This window comes from Momordica charantia (genome assembly GCF_013281855.1).
Source record: "Momordica charantia cultivar OHB3-1 chromosome 5 unlocalized genomic scaffold, Mcharantia_2.0 BLBB01000005.1, whole genome shotgun sequence".
NCBI classification, from domain to species: Eukaryota; Viridiplantae; Streptophyta; class Magnoliopsida; order Cucurbitales; family Cucurbitaceae; genus Momordica; species Momordica charantia.
In genome coordinates this window covers 22,916,191-22,936,332 of record NW_028275163.1, presented here as the reverse complement: position 1 = coordinate 22,936,332, position 20,142 = coordinate 22,916,191, and the positions used below count along the sequence as shown (strand labels likewise).

The window sequence follows — 20,142 nt, the reverse complement described above, 5'->3', positions numbered from 1 at the left end:
AAATATTTTAATTAAATAATAATTTAATAATATACTTTTTGTTATAAATTATAACATAAATATGATAAGAATTTCAAAGATATTAAGAATTACTAGGTCAACAAAATAATATCACCTCATTGTCATTGATATGGAGTGAAAAGATCGATATATTAATATAATCTTTTTTTTTTGGAGAAAAAATATAATTAAATTATTCCGTACAATTATTAATATTGTATACCATAATTTTTTGTACCTTTAATAAAAAATCAAGTTATATATGGTCCATATCTTCTTTCTTTTTAGCAAAGAAAAATATTTTATGTGAAAAAATATATTTAAGCTAATTTTTATTTAAAAAAAATGATAACGGTTTAAAATTACTATTCATAATCTGTAATTTTGGAACGAGACACTCCTTTAATTATTCTAAAAGATTGATTATTCATATAAGCATATTATAAGTAATTAATTTTTAGAAATAATAATCCAAATATATCATTAACAAATTTTTTATCTAAAAGAGACAAAAAGAAGGGAAAAAAACTTTTTTTTTTCTAAAACACTTCTAAACATCTCCCAAAAAAAACTTTATATATATATATATATATATATATAATTTTTCTGATGATTCGATCCTTTGGCCTTTCGACCGAGGTTATAATACCTTAATTAGGCAATGTTCAGATTGACAAATGTATAGTGATAGATTTATATCTTTATGTTTAACCTATATCATTTATTTAGAAGGCAAAAACTTATCTAAATGTGTTTTAACAACTCATTGTTATAACATAATAAAATTATTGAATTGTAGTTATGTTTATTCTTTATTTATAAATTTTGTAAATAAAGGGGATGTATTAATTGCTTATTTAGAACTTGCCTTCAAAATACTTTTTTAATTAAAAAATAAATTTTTAAAAAAGTTAACAACTTCATAAGTTATTTTTAGAAATTCCAATTTAGAGTGAGAAAAAAATGGTTGGAGCATTATAACACAAAACTAGATTTTGGAAAACATATATATGTTTCTAAAAACTTGGTCTTTTTTTTTTAATTTACATAGAATTTAAAAAACTTATTTAGTTTGTGCCTTTTAATATAATTTCGTTTGTTTTCTCCAATTGTATCAATGAGATAAACTAAGATTGATGGTGTTATAGGGATGGAAAACGACAAACAAACCAATCAAGGGAACAGAAGAGAATCTACAAGATGGCCGGCCAAATCGAGTCGGGCAGAGCTGCAGAGCCGACCTGAGCTCGGCCCAATGCCGAGCCCGACATCCTCCCTCTTCTGTTGTCCACGATGCCTTGGACCTTACGATGGTTATCTAGGGCTCACCTAGAAGGCTCTAGAACTCTCCAAACTATTATAAATAGGCTATGCAGCCTAATCCTAGGTCGAATTCGACCCTTGAATTCTATTACTCTATTATTCTCCCTTGCTAACTTAAGCATCGAAGTCTGTGTGACAAGAGTCACATCGGTCTAGTCTTGTTCGGTTTTACAGACCTTCGAGTCTCTGATAATCAAGTTTGGTGCGAACCTCGAAAAGAACTAGAAGAGCATAATCCATGTATCAACGTGACATAATCTAACATTCAAAAAATATAAATGAAAATTTTCAAATTTTGTGTATTAAATAAATACCATCGCTAAATTTATAATTTAATTATATTTTCTTCTTTTTGTTCATGTCAATATGATTTGAATTGAAGGTGAACTAAACCTAAATAATTGTAGCATAATTATTCATCCAAACATTTCTTTAAGATTAAATTGACTCTTTAGAAACAAATTCAAATTGCTATCCTTATATTTTTCTCTCAATCACGATTAAATCAAATATTCAAATTTTGACTATAGTTATAAATAATTTATGACTCGTTTAATAACGTTCCTATTTTTTACTTTTTATTATTTATTTTTAATAAAGAAAGACATAATTACATTTTGTAACTATTTTTTTTTTTTTTGCTCTTTATGCTTTTTATTTAAAAAGAATGTCACTACTAAATTTTAAATTAAAAAGTAAAAATTGTATATGAAATTAATTTTTTAGATTAAATATTCTATTTTTTTGTTATTATTACATTTTTAATATTTAGTCGATATATTTTTATTTATATTTTGGAAAATTAAAAACTTTTAAAATGAAAACAAGAAACAAGAAGCTTGATTGTATTGTTTCTAAAATTTTTATACTTAGGAAAAGTTTCTATTTGTGCAACAAACTTGGTCAAGTAACTTAGAGAATAGTTTAGACCTCGTCAAGATGTGCCAACTAGGATAGTTAAGTGTCCTTGCCAAGGGAAGACCTGCACAAGAGCAAACACTTCCATTCTAAAGTCAATTTAAGATTCGTTTTTAGTATATAGAGATCGAGCTAGAATATGATGTTTGATGCGGAAGTGATGCCCTCATTTATAGGTAGGGGATCGAACAGGCCATCTGACGTGTAATTATTGTTGTTATCCCGAAGGTTGGGTTTGTCGGGTGCTTATGGTCTCGTCCTGAGTCATACCTCTTTGTTATAGGAGAGTGTACTCTTTGCAGCGTTTGCGGCTAAATATGGAAGATTGTTTCTCCCTTTGAATGATCTGCAAATAAGACCTTCAAACTATCTTTAGGCAAGATCATCAAGCTATCTTTAGGCAAGATCTTCAAGTCGGTCTTCATGGAAGACCTTGTGGTCGATTCATACAAGATGTTGTCGGTTTGACCTTTCTCTATATGAAAAATAAGAAACATAAATAGTTGTCAAAAGAATAGGTTTTTGGTTACTAAACGACCCCTTAATTATCGATCTGGTTACTTTGACATTTAAGTATATGGGTTTGATCCTATTTTTAGCTATGTTTAGTTCAAAGATTTCAGAACTTCGAATTTGTATGATTTAGAATTAAATAATACTGAATTATATGTTTTATAGTGTAAATAAATGAACTACAAAAATTTGATACATATATAAATATACCATAAAATAGCACCTTTGACTGGATAAAATCAAATAAAATTAAAATTAAAAAAAAACTATTGCGTAAATTACTAGTAACTGACTAGTTGTATTTTATTAGAAGAAAAAATAATTGACTTGTTTTATTTAAAAGAAAAGAACCATTCGTTTCAAAAATAAAGAATTAACAAATAAAAGAACCACTGCAAAAAATGAAGGAAAAAACTGCACACGGAGTTTATTTATACTGATCTATTTATATTTTATCTAATAAAATAAGTAGATGTTATTAATTAATTTAAGACTAAAAAATATATCAGAACAAAAAATTAAATAAGTGGAGCTCGCACAAACGGTCGTTAGTGAAAAAGAGAATTGTGTTCATACAGAAGAAAATGTTTAAATTTCATTTTATTTAATTTAGTTCATGAGATTTCAAAAGAGTTATTTTGTTAAAGAAAAATTAATTAGTTTTTTTTAATAAAGAAAAAAAATATAATTTTGGTCTTTTATATTATTGAAGTAATTAAAAAATATTACAAAAGAGAATAAATTGTAAATTTATACAATTACATGAAACTAATTAGTGACTTTTTTTTTAAGTAATGATATTTGCATAAGTACATATTTATTTTATGTCATTCACGATGATTTCTCTATATTATTTTGTCACGTAATATCTACTTACCTAATAATTGCCTCCGACCTATATAGCTTGAATATAGGTTCACAAATGACAAAACATTAACACGTTTGATATACATACTAAGCTATAGTTTTTAGTCAATAACCTGGGAGTGAGGATTTGAATATTTATTTAAGATAATATTTAATCAGTTTAGCTATACTAGAGTAAATACATGTTAGTATATGGTTTAAAATAAAATAAATGTAATGATAAAAAAAATTAATTGAGAAACTCAAGTATACATTTTGAAAGTTCTAAATTTTAAATATTTAAATAAATATTTTTAAAGTCCATGGACTAAGATTTAAATTAAAAATAAAATTATATAGGTCTATACCCAAAATATTTAGTTCCATCCCATTTAATAGATAATATAGATAAAGTAAATCTTTGTCTAACTAATATTATTTAACCCTTTACAAATAAACTACATGAGAAATTCATTCTTAAATACGTAAGCAAGTACTATTCTATATAAAGTAGAGCATGTGTTACTCATGATTGACTAGTTCTATTTTACACATAATAAAAAGTCTACCTTATTTTATTTTAGAAAAACGATTATAATTCTCATCATTCATGAGGGACGTTAGTTTCTTAGGAATCTAAAATTCCCATGGAACGACATCAGAACTTCTATACGGACATCTTGTGGATATCCTAAAAAGTTCATACGAGAGGTATCTAACGAGTTTTCGATGTCCTTTTGAAATATAATTTTTCAAGAGTGTTGTGTCAAGAGCATCCGCTCTTTTCATTTTTACCCTTCATTTTTTTCCTATATATTTTCTTTCATCAATTTTTACCACAAAAAATTATTTATTTTATTTTTAAATTTATAATTTAAATAAATTGATGTATTCGTGGCCCAGCAAACAACTTTATGCAATAAACTGCAATTAAATTAAATAATATCTCAATATTTTTAATATTTTGAAAAAATTATATTATTAATAATATTTATTATCATAAATATATAATTGTAAAGCAACATTTTTTTTTACAATTAATATACATGTGATATTTTGTATAAATAAACTTCATGCACGATAACACAAATTATATAATTGTCTTTTTGGAAAAATATTAAAGTTGAAGATGAAATTTATATTAATTTAATATGAATTAATTTTTCTACAAAATAACATATAAAAATTAATACAAAAAATAATTAAATTAATAAAATAAATCTATGAATATGTAAATTATATAAATATTGGCAATATGTAAATTTAACACATCCCAAACATTTTTAAAAAAATTTCTACAACCAAGGGAGAAATGTAAAAGTAAATATATATTTTTTTTAATAAAGAGCAATTTTTTAATAGTGATCACATAAAGACTGATGTTGCTCACTAGTGAGGACGAATTTTATTTTAGACTGAACAACCCAAATAGGACGACCATTTACCGGCTACCGGCGTTGACATGGTGGAGGGAACACTTGAAGTTACTATAAATTAGTGAATTGGCAAGAACTACAAAACCAGAGAGATGAGATTATTCTTATACGTTTCTTACTAATAATTCATTGAATTTGAAGCTATGGAGATTGAAATTGCAGGGTTTATTTTAGTGTCTTTTCTGTGGGCTTTATGGGTCTGGCGCCGCCGTGGAGCGGCGGAGGAGACGGGGCAGCTTCCGCCGGGGCCGCCGCGTTGGCCGGTGGTCGGAAACTTGCCCCAACTCGGCTGGTCCGCTCACGAGTCGTTCACTAAACTCGCCGCGAAGTACGGCCCAATCATGAGCCTCCACCTCGGATCCATGAGCACGGTGGTGATCTCATCAAGCGAGGCGGCGCGTGAGATGTTCAAGAACCACGACGCGCCGCTCGCGGGGCGGAAGATCTACGAGGCAATGAGGGGGGACCACGGCACGGAAGGCTCCGTGATCGCGTCCCAGCACGGGCCACACTGGCGAATGCTAAGGCGTTTACTCACGACGGAGTTCTTCGTCACGCGCCGCCTGGACGCCACTCAGAACGTCCGGCGGCGGTGCATTGACGCGATGCTGCGGTTCATGGAGGAGAGCAGCGGCGGCGGCGCGTGTGGAATCGACGTGGGAAAATTAATCTTCGTAATGAGCTTCAATTTAATCGGAAACCTGATATTTTCGAGAGATCTTTTGAACCCCAATTCGAAGAGAGGAAACGAATTTTACTACCACGCGAGGAAGGTGATGGAGACGGCCGGAAAACCGAACGTGGCGGATTTTTTGCCGTTTTTCCGGCGGGTGGATCCGCAGGGGATTAGGAGGAAAACGCAGTTTCATGTGAACAAGGCGTTCGAAATCGCCGGTGAGTTCATCGGAGAGAGATTATTGGCCGGGGAAGATGGCCGGAGAGGGAAAAAGGATTATTTAGATGTGCTTTTGGAATTTCGCGGCGACGGCGAAGAACAGCCCTCTTCTTTCTCTTCCTGGATCATTAACGTTATCGTCTTCGTAAGCCAATATTCATTTAATTCCTTTTTTCACTCCATGATCAAAAATCAAATACTTTCTTATTTAAAGTTTAGGACTAAAAATAAAACACTTTTTAAAAATTTAGAAATAAATATAGCTTGTTTTCTATACGTATTTGTTTTTTTTTTAATTCTGAAAACATTTTTTTTCATGTTTTTAGTGTCTCCATTTGAGATTTTAAAAAGTTCGAATATAAAACTTTTTATAAATATCATAGACTTCATTTCATTTTTGTTAAAATTAAAATACGTGAAATAAATATATTATAAATTATATAATGTTCTAAAATAATAGTTCTACAAAATTTATAACATATTGTTAATAAATTAATTAATAATATTTTAGATTGAATTAGTCGTGCTACTGGATTTACAAATATATTACCAAAATAATTTTTTAATTTATATTTAATTTTTAAATCTGCTATCAAACACATATCTAAAATATATAATACATTTAAGTTTTTCGTTGAATTTATTATTTTTAGATTTATGCTCTCAAACCATATCAACTAAACACGCTTTTATAAATTGAAATAAGCATTTTTAAAGTTTAAAGAATTATAATTGAAAATCTTTTTAAATCCAGTGAATAAAATAGATAAATTAAATCTATAAGGAATGTACTTAAAGAATGTGAGGGATGGTGTATCTCACGTGCTACGTTTAAGAAATCATATAATATATGCTATTTTTGGAAAAATAAAAATGATCCTAACGTACTGTTTTTTTTTTCTTTTTTTTAATTATTACTTTATTGTATCGTTGGAACAAATTATGAGAAGTAGGTGTATGTAGAATCGGATTTATGTTTTCTTTGTTCGTATTATTTTTATTTATTATTTTGGTGGTCGGTTCCAAATATTTTAAATCATACCTATTGTGTTTTAAAAAAGTAATTTGGAGTATTGTTGTAATAATCTAGAAATTACAGTTTCATGTTTATTTGGCATCTTCTTGATTTTAGTCCTTATCATTAATTTTTTAGTAATCATTTAACAAAAATTTAAATTTTAAGCTCCATGTCTAGTTTTGTACACTTAAGTTTCAATCTATTTACTTAAATAACAAATAATAGTCTATTAAATACTCATTAAAACTAAAAAATAATGCTTTTTATACAAAATAGTAAATATTTAAAATTTTATGAACCAAAAGAAAATAAGTAATAAATTTTATTTAAACAAAGCTGATGATTTAAAAAGTTATTAAATAGTTGTATTTACTTTAAGAAAATTAAAACATAGTATTTGAAAATACTTTAAATTATAAGTTCGGTAGTTTCTCTACTTTTATGATTGTATTTATTTAAAACTAAAAAAATATATATAATAAACTACTATGTCATTTAGTCTTAGTTTATATTTCAAAAAGTTCCTTAGCTTTTGAGCTTTTTTTTTTCAGCTTTTAAACTTTTAAGGTGTTTCTTTTATTCCACTAAATTTATAGATTTATTTGGTTAAAATTCAACATTTATATCATTAAATTTATAGTTTAAATTCATATATCTCTAAGTGAGTTCGATCCGCTCCACATATTGTACTAAAAAAATTATTAAATATCTAACTTTGGTATAAAATTAACCAATTACACAACTTTGTCAGTTAAGGATCAGTCTTACAAAAATTAATTTACTAGGAAGTCAAATATATATATATATATATATATATATATATATATATATTCAATTTTACAGAACAATTACCTGTATAAATATTTGAAAATTTATTATTTAAAAAAAATTACTTTGTTTTAGCATTTGTCTCTCGTTGGATAATATGGTGGCAAGAGTAAGTTACTTATTTACTCACAAGGATATTTAAGTAATTTTCTTTTTTTAATTTTTGTTTTTGTTTCTTTTCAGGAGATGTTCACGGCGGGGACGGACACGACGACCAGTACACTAGAGTGGGCGATGGCGGAGCTCCTCCACAACCCGGCGGCGATGAAGAAACTCCAAACGGAGCTACGAAACGCAATCCCGCCGGAAAATAGCCTTGAAGAAAGCCACCTCCAAAGCCTCCCTTATCTGGCTGCCGTCGTGAAGGAGACGCTCCGCCTCCACCCGCCGCTGCCCTTCCTCTTCCCCCGCATGGCCCTCAAGCCCTGCACCCTCCTCGGCTACCGGATTCCGGCGGAGACCCAAGTCCTCGTCAACGTCTGGGCCATCGGCCGGGACCCCACCAACTGGAGAGACTCTTCCGTGTTCTCGCCGGAGAGATTCTTGGAGCCCGGCGGGGGCGGCGGCAAGGATTTTAAAGGCCAGCATTATGACTTTCTTCCGTTCGGCTCCGGCCGCCGCATGTGCCCGGCGGTGCCGCTGGCGGCGCGGGTGCTTCCGATGGCTTTGGGCTCGTTGATTTTGGCGTTTGATTGGGCTCTGCCGGACGGAGCTACGCCGGAGGAGATGGACATGTCGGAGCAAATGGGGATTACTCTTAGAAAGGCGGTTCCTCTTGTGGCCGTTCCAGTACCTCCTAAACGACGTCGTTTCTAGTGAAATAAAACTAAATTGTAAGTTGTAACTTTCCCTTTTGTATTAATAGAAGATAAAAAGGAAAATGTAAACTTTTTGCTTTCAATGTTAAACTTTTTAATACAATGTTTATTCAGTGAAATAATAGGTATTTATTTATTTTCTATTACCTAAATCATCAATAAAATAATATTAGTAGTTCAACAGTTAAGATATCTTCTTTCTTCTCTAGAAGTCGAATCTTCAATTTCATTTCCATATTTATCGTGGAAATCATGTATAAGATTTGTATCCATAACATCCGACAAGTTTTAAATCACTTTAGTTAATATATAATTTCATATTTTCAGTAATTTAGAGATATTTTGCATTATTTTAGTTTTACTACTATGAACTATGAAGTGATGCATTGTGGCTTGTATAAGGTATTGGTTGCGTCTTGGGTTGGGTTCCACTTTGTTGGGCTTGGGGAAATTAGTTAAGCCCATTAAATGGATCTATTTTTAGACTACGTCAAAAGTTCAAGACTCAATTAATTTTAATTTTAAATTTTTTTATCTCGAAATCAAGTCCTAAATCCATACTAAACCTTTTGAAATCTATTTATTAAGCTACATGCTAATTAACTCTTATTAAATTCCATAATCCCCCATCTTCTAGGATTCATAAAAGTCCGAATCATAAAGCATAAACTTTAGAATCGGAAAACTCATCATTCCCACAGAAATAACTCCGGCGAGCTTCAGCTCCAAGTGGATTCGAAAATCTCCTCACAAACTTCACTTGAACTGCAAATATTGCTCAAAGCCACTAACAGCTCAACAATGGCGCCCTCCGTCTTCTCCCTATCTGCATAATGAAGGGTCTGCAGCAGCAGCACGTGCGATCTTGATTCGCCGGCGCCGGCGCCGGCGAGAGGCTTCTCGAAGCTCTGCTCCGAATCCCACGTCTCCGTATCATGCGCCATCGGAGCCAGCCACTGCAAAATTTTTGCCACCGCCGATTTCCACTCCGCCGCAACGACCGGATCGTACAGCGACGGGGGCCGGACTTTCGCCGCCGATCGGAGCCGCGATCTGAGAGCCGTTCTAATCGTTGCCGGCAACATGTTGAAGAGCTCGTCCCTGTCGTCGGCGCCGATCAGGTGTGGCGCCGACGCTGATTTCTCGATTAGAATCACGATTTTGGCATAGTGAATGGATAATCCGGCGCCGGCAAGGGAGGACGGAGGTGGGGTTGATAAGTTTTCTGTGGAGAAGAATGATGAAATTGAATAATTGCCGCCGTTGATTCGTGAGGGTGAGGATGCTCTGTTTTCCACTCTGTTTTTCAGATTCAACGACGTCGTTTTACGTATTCGCCGGCCGTCGTGTGGCGGAGAATCGATTCCGCCGCCCTTGCAGTCTTTAAATGATCTGAAGTGTGTGAATTGGCCGACCTTTTTGCCCTCTGCCATTAAAAGGAGGAAGTATTGAATAATAAAAAAAAAATTAAAATTGTTCTTTTTTAAAAAAAAAAATTACATTTGATATATTAGCATAAATTTTTGGCTAATATATATGATTTATATTAATACCAGTCTCTAAAATAGTTTTATATTAAAATAATAAAAAATTTAGTTGAAAGTTAAAAAAGAAATCAAATTAATGCAAACATCAAAACAAAGTAAACAACATCATTTTATCTTAATTCTTTATTTTTTAAAACTTCTCTGGATTACCAAAATTAATTAGGGGTTTTCAAAAACAATAATTAATTTAATAAGGAAAAATTAAGAAAATAATTAATTTAATTGACTGATTTAATAGGGAAAAAAAAAGATAGGATTGAATTCTTTTCTACTTATGACATTTTCAATTATATATACATTTCTATGTCAAAATTATTTAAATAATAAATTTATACGACATAATATTAGTTGAAATTGGCATAAAGAAAAAATTTTAAGCGCATTAAAACAGAAATCTATGTCTAACTCTTTAAAGTTTTTGGAGGAAAATTATAAAATTTTTCCAACTTAATTTATTCTCTAAATTTCTTCATGCAAGTAATTAAACTGATCATTAATTATTTTAACATTTTCGAATGTATATAATTTTAACATATTCCTTCATAAAAGATCAAATTTACCTGATATTACTGAGGATTTAACATCTGCAAGCTTCATTAATGGCGGCTCCGAAGGCAGCCTCAAGAAATTCTTCAAACCAAACATCATTTCGTTAAATTCTCCGGAAGCAAGCCGGTGGCCGGCGGCGGATTTCTCACTCTCCACAGACGGCGGCCGGCGAATTTCCTTAACCCCAAACACAATTTTGATTCTCTCCACAACAGTGATGATCGATCTCATAAAAAGTCTGAGAATATAATCGAATCCTCTGTTCCACGGCGTCACCAATTTCAAGCTCTGCACATGGCGGCGGTGCCACTTCACTTTCTTCCTGAACTTAAAAGATTCCCCCCCGCCGCCGCCGAAGGCGAAAATGGCGGTTGTTCTCTTGATATTCCGTTCAACCTCCGCCAGAATTTCCATCTCCCGCGACAGCTCCGCCGTTAACGCAACGAATCTCTCCATTTTCTTCACTCTTCTCTCCATTTTCTTCCATCTGTATTGCCATCCGAACCAATCGAAATGGTTCTTCACCGGATCCCTAACGAATTTCTCGAATTCGTGAAGAACAGGATCTGAACATTTGGTCGCGAATCTCGCGATCGATCTCGCGACGTATTGAAGATCTCGGACGATTTCATTGAGGAAAAGTTCCGTTAGAAATCGATCGTCGTCTGAGATTAGCTTTTTGATTCCTGTTGAATTTGAGATTTGTTCTTTCACTCTCGTGAATTCGGTATCTTCTAATTGATTCCATAGTTGAACAAGCTTTGACATTAGAACTGAGATTTCGAACGCCAAGAAACCGATCCCCGCCGATTCCGGCTCCGGCGGCACAATCTTCAGGGGAATCCACCGGAAACTTGAACTTCTGGTTTTTCTCCACTCCTTTGCCATATTTTCCGGCCGATGGGTTTCGAATTAGTTCTGCAAATAAATATATGAGATTTGAGGAAAATTGACCTCAAAATGAACGCGACGGCTCGAGATGAGAAGGACGAAACTGGTAAAAGCCAAAAGCCAAAAACCAGAAACGACAGATCGGAGAGAGAATGAGCTTTGGAAATTCCATCGTTTCCGAATCCAATGGGTTTTGAAATTTGATTCATTTTCGTTGTTTGCTATGAACAATGATGTTGGAAGAGGGAAGCATATTCTTCCTCCTTTATGACTTCTTGTCTTGTGACCCTTCACACTTGCCAAAAAGTTCTAAAAAAATTGTTTCTGTTTTTGCAATTTGGGTATTAATTCAAATATATTTTCATCAAAGGTAATGAAATTTCACAAAAACAAGCCTAATTTTTTTTAAGTAGAAGACTAAAAACGACATTGGTATGCATCTTAGGGTTACTCGGCTTTCAAGTTTTTGTGTACTTTTAAGAGTATCTAATAGTTTCTCTAACATTTATTCGGCCATCCTTTTTTTAATTCACAAATCTAGATACAAAATTCAATATTATGTCTAATCAATTGGTTAATTTTGAAAATGTTTGAATATGTCAATAACTTATTAGATACAAATTTGAAAGTTCAAGGATTTATTAGATGATTTCAAAGTTTAAAAATCAAGCCTAGAGATCTATTAGATACAGACTTACAAAGTTCAGAGACTAAACTTGTAATTTAAATAAAAAATAACAAAAACAATTTGAAATATCATTTTGGCCCTTAAGATTTGAGATTTACTTTACTTTCAAATGTCTAAATTTAGTTCAACTACTTTTAATAAACTTTGTACATAGTATCTGTTCATACATTGGGTATATATCATTTGATAGTTAGAGGGGAGGCCTACAGGGACTATTTTTTTTTTCCTTTTTCGAAAGTAACCCCAAACTGATGATAGAAACTATTTTTAAGACTGGTCGAGAGTTGATGAACTAAATTTGAAATTTTGAAACTAAATTCACTGACTAGGTGTTTGACAGATGTTTTCAAAAATTGTTTTCCGAACAGTGGAAATTCTAAAAATTCAAGGTTTTCAAATTATGAATTTGAAACTTAAAAATGTAGAATTACATTGAAAAAGATTAAAACTATCCTATATTACATCATGTTATAAACTCATCTCATTTTTTTTAAAACTAAAACCGTAAAATATAATATATATATATATATATATATAAAAATAAATCAGTTAATATTATTTTAGATGTAATTAAATATTTAGTGGATATTATTTTAGATGTAATTAAATATTGGCATACAAATATTCTACTGGCCTTCAGAAATTTCACACATTAAACACTCTACTTCTATTTCTTAATTTTAGTTGTTCTGGTTGTACTCGAAAAAAACAAAACAAAACAAAAAACCTGCACCCTAAATAAATTTAGATATAGAGACTAAATAACTACAATATATATATATATATATATATATATATATATATTTTGTAACAACCTAAATTTCAACTCTATTTCCACCTTGAAAACTGTATGAGAACTCATTTTAAGCCATGCCTCGACCTTAAAAGATAGTTCGGCCATAGAATACCTCGATCTTGATTTATAGCTCGACCACGGAACACTTCAGCTCAAATTATAGCTCAGTCAAGAATGAGCTGTACTACAAAACCACTCAACCCTTTTTTCAACAACACGTCGTAAATTACAGGACGATAATTGCTCTTCAAGTTGCACTTTATTTTTCAAATACCCAAAACTATTCTCTCTCGAACAATAGATCGAACCAAAACTGACTTGAGCATTAGGGTTTTTTACTCTCTCTATACAAGTTCTTGGGTTCATCGATCTCATCTAGGTCCGAACTTTGCAAAATTGATCATTATTATGATGAAACACACCTTTAGATTTGTTCTATTTTGATCACTAAATTTTCAAAATGTCCAATTTAATTCATGACTTCAAGCGTGTATGGTAATATAATGATTTAGATATATATATATATATATATATATATATATATAGTATAACATAAGTCATTTAACGTAACAAAATAATAGTAAACACATGATTCAATGGTCAAAATATTTCTTACCTTCCTAGCGGTCGAAGTTCAAATTAAAAAAAAAACAATAATAATAAAATATTTTGAAATTATCAAAATTAGAAATTTGAAGAAAATATAAAAAAAGATATTAGAATTGATAATGCATGCCAAAAGAAAACGTGGATGAAGAGGTGTCAGAAAGTTCTAGCACCACCGCTGCCATGCCCTTCCAGTATCTTCCAGTTCACAAAATACCCCTATTTAGGCCCTAGACCTCCGTTCCCCTTACTCACCATAAATTCCGGCGAAACAAACCTCAGATTTCAGTTCAAATTCTCCGATTCTCCGATTCCAATTTCCGTGTGCAGAAACATGAAGCCGACCGACGACAGCAGGAAGGAGAAGGTAACGATTCGAGCGGAGAGCCGCGACGAGGAGGGGAAGAAGAGAGTGGAGAAGACGGACCTCCACACTCACAGCATCGACACCGTCAAATACGTGGAGAAGAAGCTGATCGATAAGGGAGTTCAGCGCCTGGATCGGCATCCCGCCGACGGCCGGAGCGGAATCGGCCAACCGCCGCCGAAATCTGGCCGCGGAGGGAAGTACACTTGGGAGGGCCCCGGTGGTGCCATAGAGAACCAGTTGTCGCCGACGCCGGCCGCGATCGACGAGAAGGATCCGAACTTCGTCGATGAGGAGGCGGTGATCGGAGAGGTGGAGGTGCCGAAGGCTGCGGCGGCGAGAGAGGGGGTTTCGAGAGTGGAGATCGATCCTCAGCTTCAATTGCAATGAATATGAAATGAAACCCTCTTTTATTTGAGTTTCTGTAATTTGCATTTAGCTGTGTGTTTAGGGTTTTCCATTTTTACTTTTGTTAAAAAAAAAAGAGCAAAGAAAGTAAAATTTGAAAATATGATAAAATAAATCACTTTTTTTTTCTTTTTATTTCGAGAAAAAGGGTCACAGTGCTCGCTTTATAATCGGGAGCTGTTGTAGATATTCAAATGGTTTAAAGTTTTCAACATTATTTCATCTTCCTTTGTCTGAATTAACGTGTCTCTTAAGACCTTTTAAAGGTTGTTAATCCATTTGCGTGGGCTCAAACTCAGCGTCTAATTTGGGCTCATTTGGCCCATTAACTTGAGACGAGAATTGATTTGGGCTCTCTTGGGCCCATTAACTCGAGACAAGAATTGATTGCTTTTGAGAATTAATTAAGACACTTCTTTTTTTTTTTTTTCCGTTGAGCTAAAGAATAATATAATAAATAATAAATAAAGAGTTTGATTTGTATTTTGTGTATTTGCATTTTGTAATGCCACTGCTCACTCTTCTCTCTCTCTCCCGGTTCCAATATTTTCTTTTGTTATTATATAGTTCATGAAATATTTTACAATAAACCCAAAAGGAAAAGAAAAAAGTCGTGTTTTCAACCCTCTTTTTCTTTTTCTTTTTTTTTTTTATGATTATGACGTTCATAATCATGACGTTAAAGATAAACACCGTGGTATTAACACTAAATGTAGTTATAACTTCAATATCATGACGTTCATAATGTTATTGGAGGGTCATTGCATGAACACCGTTACATGAAGAAAAGATCTTGGTGTAATGCTACCAAAGGGAAGAACTCCACGATATTTTAAAATCGTCATGTTTATCCATCCGATCACGTTTAGAAAATTTAAAAAGATGGAGTGACCATTTAAACTAGACCAAATGATTCTATAGCTAAACATTAAGGGGGACGGCTTCCACGTGGGCTTGGAGAATAATTAGGAATTCTGATTTTTATCATCTGTTTGTATCGAATGTATAATTGGGTGTTGTGGAATGTTGAGAACTCTGGAATTAGGTGAAGATTAAGAAAGATAGTGTTCATTTAATATTTATGCATAATATTGGTCATTCTATAAATACTATTTTACTTGAAATAAAAATCATTTTCCTTGATACATGAAAACTAAAATGGCTTCAAAATTACCTAAAATTTCTCCCTCTCTCTCATATAGTCATATTAAGGAGAGCTTTTTGGGGAAAATAAACCCACCATTCTATTAATAACAATTGCAAGAGGCCTCAGAACCACTATTAGCAGAGTAATTATAGTTCAAACACAGAAATTTTCAAACCACAAATCTCCTCTCTCTTCAACTTCTGCTGTTATTTAAACCTTCCCTCTCCATCTTCACTCTCACACCTTTCACATCTTCCTCCTCCATTCTTCTTCTGCTTCTGATTTCAATTCTAATTCTGCTTCTGCTTCTGCAGTGGCAGAAGCAGAACAACCCCTTTTCCCCCAACTTCTTCCCCCCACCCTTTTTTCTTCTTCTATTTTGAAACCAGGAACACACAACATTCCACATTTCCGGCTCTCCAGGATTCAATCGGATCACTAAAACAAAATTCGACAGAGAGAGCCGGAAATTTCAACAATGGATCAGCTCTCGGCTGCGGTGGCCCTTCTTCCCGGAAATGGCATTTCTACGGTGGAGCTCTATATGGCCTGGGAGGCCATCAGAGCACCATTGATCGCTCCCCTGCTTCGCTTCCTGATTGTGATCTGTACGACATTGTCGATAGTGCAGTTCGTTGAGAGGATCTACATGGGCGTGGTGATCATTCTAGTGAAGCTACTCGGCCGGACGCCGGAGAAGCGCTTCAAATGGGAAGCGATGAAAGACGACTCCGAGCTTGGAAGCTCGGCTTATCCCATGGTCCTTGTTCAAATCCCAATGTTTAACGAAAAAGAGGTGCTCTGGCTCTGTTTTTCCTGCTCTGTTTTCCCCCCTCTGAAAACTCTCCTCTCTTTCACACACTCTGTTTGATCTTAATCTCAGGTCTATCAATGGTCGATTAGAGCAACTTGTGGGCTTTCATGGCCGGCCGATCGGATCATCATACAAGTGCTGGATGATTCAACAGATCCAGTGATCAAGGAAATGGTGGAGATGGAGTGCAGAAAATGGGCAAACAAAGGGATTAACATAAAGTACGAAGTGAGAGACAACCGGACAGGATACAAAGCCGGTGCTCTGAAAGAAGGCATGAAACGGAGCTATGCCCAAGAGTGCGATTACGTCGTCATCTTCGATGCCGACTTTCAACCAGAATCTGATTTTCTTCAGCGATCTATTCCTTACCTTGTCCATAACCCAGAACTCGCCCTCATTCAAGCCCGCTGGATTTTTGTGAACTCCAACGAATGCATGATGACAAGACTACAAGAGATGTCATTGGACTACCATTTCACAGTGGAGCAAGAAGTCGGGTCCTCGACCTATTCCTTCTTCGGGTTCAATGGTTCGTACAAACTCTAAGTTGAGCAATATATTCATGTCGGCACTCCAAAGTTTCTCATTCTCTAAAATCATTGCTCAACATTGGAACAGGTACGGCAGGTGTTTGGAGAATTGCGGCAATCAACGAGGCCGGGGGGTGGAAGGATCGCACCACGGTGGAGGACATGGATTTGGCCGTGCGAGCCAGTCTCAAGGGCTGGAAATTCTTATACCTTGGCGATCTTCAGGTTATCTTTCAAAGTTCTAACAATCTCTTTCGCTTCTTAAGATATTCGATATTCAAATCTCACATCTGATGGAACATTGTTTCATACCATTAGGTTAAAAATGAATTGCCAAGCACTTTCAAGGCCTTCCGTTTTCAGCAGCACAGGTGGTCGTGTGGCCCTGCAAATCTTTTCAGGAAAATGGTCTTGGAGATTGCAAGAAATAAGGTATCACAAACTCATAATAGACTGATAAAAGGTTTTAAGCTTTTGGGCAAAATGATAAGATGTGGGAATTTCTTACTGCAGAGAGTGACATTATGGAAGAAGGTGTATGTGATATATAGCTTCTTCTTCGTTAGGAAGATCATAGCCCATATCAACACCTTTCTTTTCTTCTGTGTTGTTCTGCCCGCAACTGTTATGGTGCCTGAAGTTTCGATTCCAAAATGGGGGGCTGTGTATATTCCTACGGCAACTACCATTATTAATGCCATCGGAACGCCAAAGTATGTTTCTTCTCAAACTTCCAACGTTAGAAGTCAAATTTATGTTTTGTAACGTTGTTTCAACTTCTGAGATTTTACCGGGTTGTTTCAGGTCATTCCACTTGACGGTTTTCTGGATCATGTTCGAAAATGTTATGTCCTTACACAGAGCCAAGGCCACCCTCATCGGCCTATTAGAGGGTAGTCGAGCAAATGAATGGGTTGTCACCGAGAAATTAGGAGATATTCTCAAGGGCAAAGCAGCCTCAAAAGCACCCAAAAAGCCAAGGCTCAGTGTAATTGGAGAGAGGTACTTTTCACTTCTTCCCCAACTTCTGTTTTCTCCTCTTGTGCATCCAATAAAACTCTCTTTCTAACTCTCCTTTAACTACTTACTGCATCTAACCAGAGCTTTGTTTTTATGTATTGACAGAATTCATATTTGGGAGCTTGGGATTGGAGCCTATCTCTTCTTCTGTGGATACTATGATTTGTTCTATGGGAAAAACCACTTCTTCATTTTCCTTTTTGTCCAATCACTTTCATTTTTCATTGTGGGGTTTGGGTATGTTGGCACTATTGTTCCCAGCTCTTAGTGTCCCAACCATGATGTAGATTCTAGTGCTTGTTTTAGCAAGTGAATGGAGATTGCAGAAGATGTAAATAAGAAAGACAATGGAGGCTGGTGGAGCTGAAATTTTTTCCTTTTCTTTTTTGGCTCCTCCACTTGTGGAAGCTTTTTGTTTTTTGTTTTTAGTTTTATTTGACATGAATAAACTGTTTTTTTGGATAAGAGACAAGAATGAACTGTTCATCCCTTCTTTATCCAATTCCTCCCTCCCTCGTTATGCATGGGGTTTCAACACAAAAATGTTGGAAATTTGACCCAACTACAAGTATGCTGAGCTGCTAACTCACTACGAATACCTTAAAAGTTTTTCATTGCTAAATAAATTCAATAAGACATCACAGGATTTAAGCAACTTCAATAGAATTAAGAAGTGATTTGATTGAAGTATCTAAGAACTTTGGAGATGAAATTAAAAGATGGTATGTACTTCTCGCTGAGGCAGTGACATATTTAGTAAAGAAAATTCATGTCCTGGGGTGGGATCCTTTGAGGCATTTTGTCGAACAGATTATTTGTGCTCCAGATTAATCATTCTTCCTCATAACATAACATGAAGAATAAAACCCAGAACAATAAAATCAAAAAAAAAAAACACGCAAAATCCAGAAACATGAAGATGAACTCAGAAACTACTTCTAAGAGACGCATTTTTATTCCTTTTATTGGCCTAAATTGAAATTGCTAGCCTGTGAGTGAACCAACAAGAAGCAGAAGGAAAAATGTAGCGTCCAAACGAAAAGAAAGGAGAAAGAAGAAAAAGGCTATGGTCCTGTCTCATCTGATCTCATTTAAATAACTTTGAGGATGTCCTCAGCACTACTGAAGGTAAACGCACCTCCTTCCTCCAGATTCAAGACCTTCACGACTCCATCCTCGGCCAAGAGCGCGTAACGCCTCGACCTCACGCCCAATCCCACCGGCTTGTCGCTCAAATCAAGCTCGCAACCGATCGCCCGAGTGAAATCCCCGTTCCCATCGGACAACAGCAGAACCTCGTCCTTAACATTCAGGTTTTCCTTCCACGCCTTCATCACGAAGGCGTCGTTGACAGAAATGCAAGCGATTGTGTCGACTCCTTTGGCCTTAAGCTCGGCCGACTTCTCCATGAAGCCGGGGAGGTGCTTCTGGGAGCAAGTCGGGGTGAATGCACCGGGCACGGCGAAGAAGACTGCCTTCTTGCCCTTGGTTAGGTCGGAGACCGTGGTGGTCTGGAGCTCGCCGGCCGGGTCGAAGTACGAAAACGTGGACTCCGGAAGCTTGTCGCCGACGGCAATGGCGGCGGTGATCGTGGATTTGGAGGTCGAAGAGGAGGAAAAACGGAGCGGGTTTAGGGTAAAAGGGCGGGGGGATTTGAGGGGAAGGGCAGCGAAAGAGAGATTGGGAGAGAGGGCGGAGGCTCTGGGTGGAAGTAGAGAGGCGGCAGTGGAAGAGGAGATGGAGAGAGAGAGCCTGGAAATGGAGAAAGCGGCCGCCATTGTTGTCGTCGACGGGAGAAAGAGATGAAATTCGAGTGGTTTCAACTTTCAGTTTTGGTTTTTGGTCGACGGAGGATACAAGAAAGAAGGCTGGACGATTTGGGCCGGCCTTTTTTTCTTTTTTTTTACCTTTACTTTTTATTTTCTGCAAAAACTAAGAATGAATTATGAACCACTTTAAATTCAATTAAAAATTCATTCATGAAAATAAATTTCAAGCCAACTCTATGACAGCTAGTTAATACACTGGATAAGGTTGATGTTATAGTTTTGTTTTTTTTTTTTTGGGAAAAAATGTTTTAAATGAATAAAAATAAACCACTGGATAATGAATGAGGCTTGGGATGGAGCTACTAGAGAGGTTTTGAGAAATTTTGAGAACCTTCAAAGAGTTGGGTAGGAA

The 20,142-nt window shown here is 34.8% G+C and overlaps 5 protein-coding genes across 5 annotated transcripts; 3 read left to right on the top strand and 2 right to left on the bottom strand.

Annotated features, from left to right (window-relative positions):
- Window positions 1-5,067: 5,067 nt before the first annotated feature.
- Window positions 5,068-8,709, top strand: CYP76G1 (cytochrome P450, family 76, subfamily G, polypeptide 1). Its single transcript, XM_088124286.1, has 2 exons — window positions 5,068-6,076; window positions 7,961-8,709. Exons 1-2 carry the CDS (start codon window positions 5,180-5,182, stop codon window positions 8,591-8,593), a joined length of 1,530 nt encoding a protein of 509 aa, XP_087980412.1. The 5' UTR covers window positions 5,068-5,179; the 3' UTR covers window positions 8,594-8,709.
- A 399-nt stretch (window positions 8,710-9,108) lies between these two features.
- Window positions 9,109-11,890, bottom strand: LOC111014277 (protein PSK SIMULATOR 1-like). The gene is made up of 2 exons (XM_022288944.2): window positions 10,703-11,890; window positions 9,109-10,021 (listed from the first exon to the last, which is right to left on the bottom strand). Exons 1-2 carry the CDS (start codon window positions 11,577-11,579, stop codon window positions 9,315-9,317), a joined length of 1,584 nt encoding a protein of 527 aa, XP_022144636.1. The 5' UTR covers window positions 11,580-11,890; the 3' UTR covers window positions 9,109-9,314.
- A 1,778-nt stretch (window positions 11,891-13,668) lies between these two features.
- On the top strand, window positions 13,669-14,669 carry LOC111014332 (plant/protein). The gene has a single exon (XM_022289019.2). It carries the CDS (start codon window positions 13,818-13,820, stop codon window positions 14,427-14,429), a length of 612 nt encoding a protein of 203 aa, XP_022144711.1. The 5' UTR covers window positions 13,669-13,817; the 3' UTR covers window positions 14,430-14,669.
- Window positions 14,670-15,738: 1,069 nt separating this feature from the next.
- Window positions 15,739-18,426, top strand: LOC111014319 (glucomannan 4-beta-mannosyltransferase 9). Its single transcript, XM_022289002.2, has 7 exons — window positions 15,739-16,390; window positions 16,478-16,940; window positions 17,030-17,166; window positions 17,260-17,373; window positions 17,455-17,654; window positions 17,746-17,943; window positions 18,067-18,426. The coding sequence occupies exons 1-7, from the start codon at window positions 16,073-16,075 to the stop codon at window positions 18,227-18,229; spliced, it is 1,593 nt and encodes a 530-aa protein (XP_022144694.1). The 5' UTR covers window positions 15,739-16,072; the 3' UTR covers window positions 18,230-18,426.
- Window positions 18,427-18,894: 468 nt separating this feature from the next.
- On the bottom strand, window positions 18,895-19,830 carry LOC111014321 (Thioredoxin superfamily protein). The gene has a single exon (XM_022289003.2). It carries the CDS (start codon window positions 19,737-19,739, stop codon window positions 19,053-19,055), a length of 687 nt encoding a protein of 228 aa, XP_022144695.1. The 5' UTR covers window positions 19,740-19,830; the 3' UTR covers window positions 18,895-19,052.
- Between the last annotated feature and the right edge of the window lie 312 nt (window positions 19,831-20,142).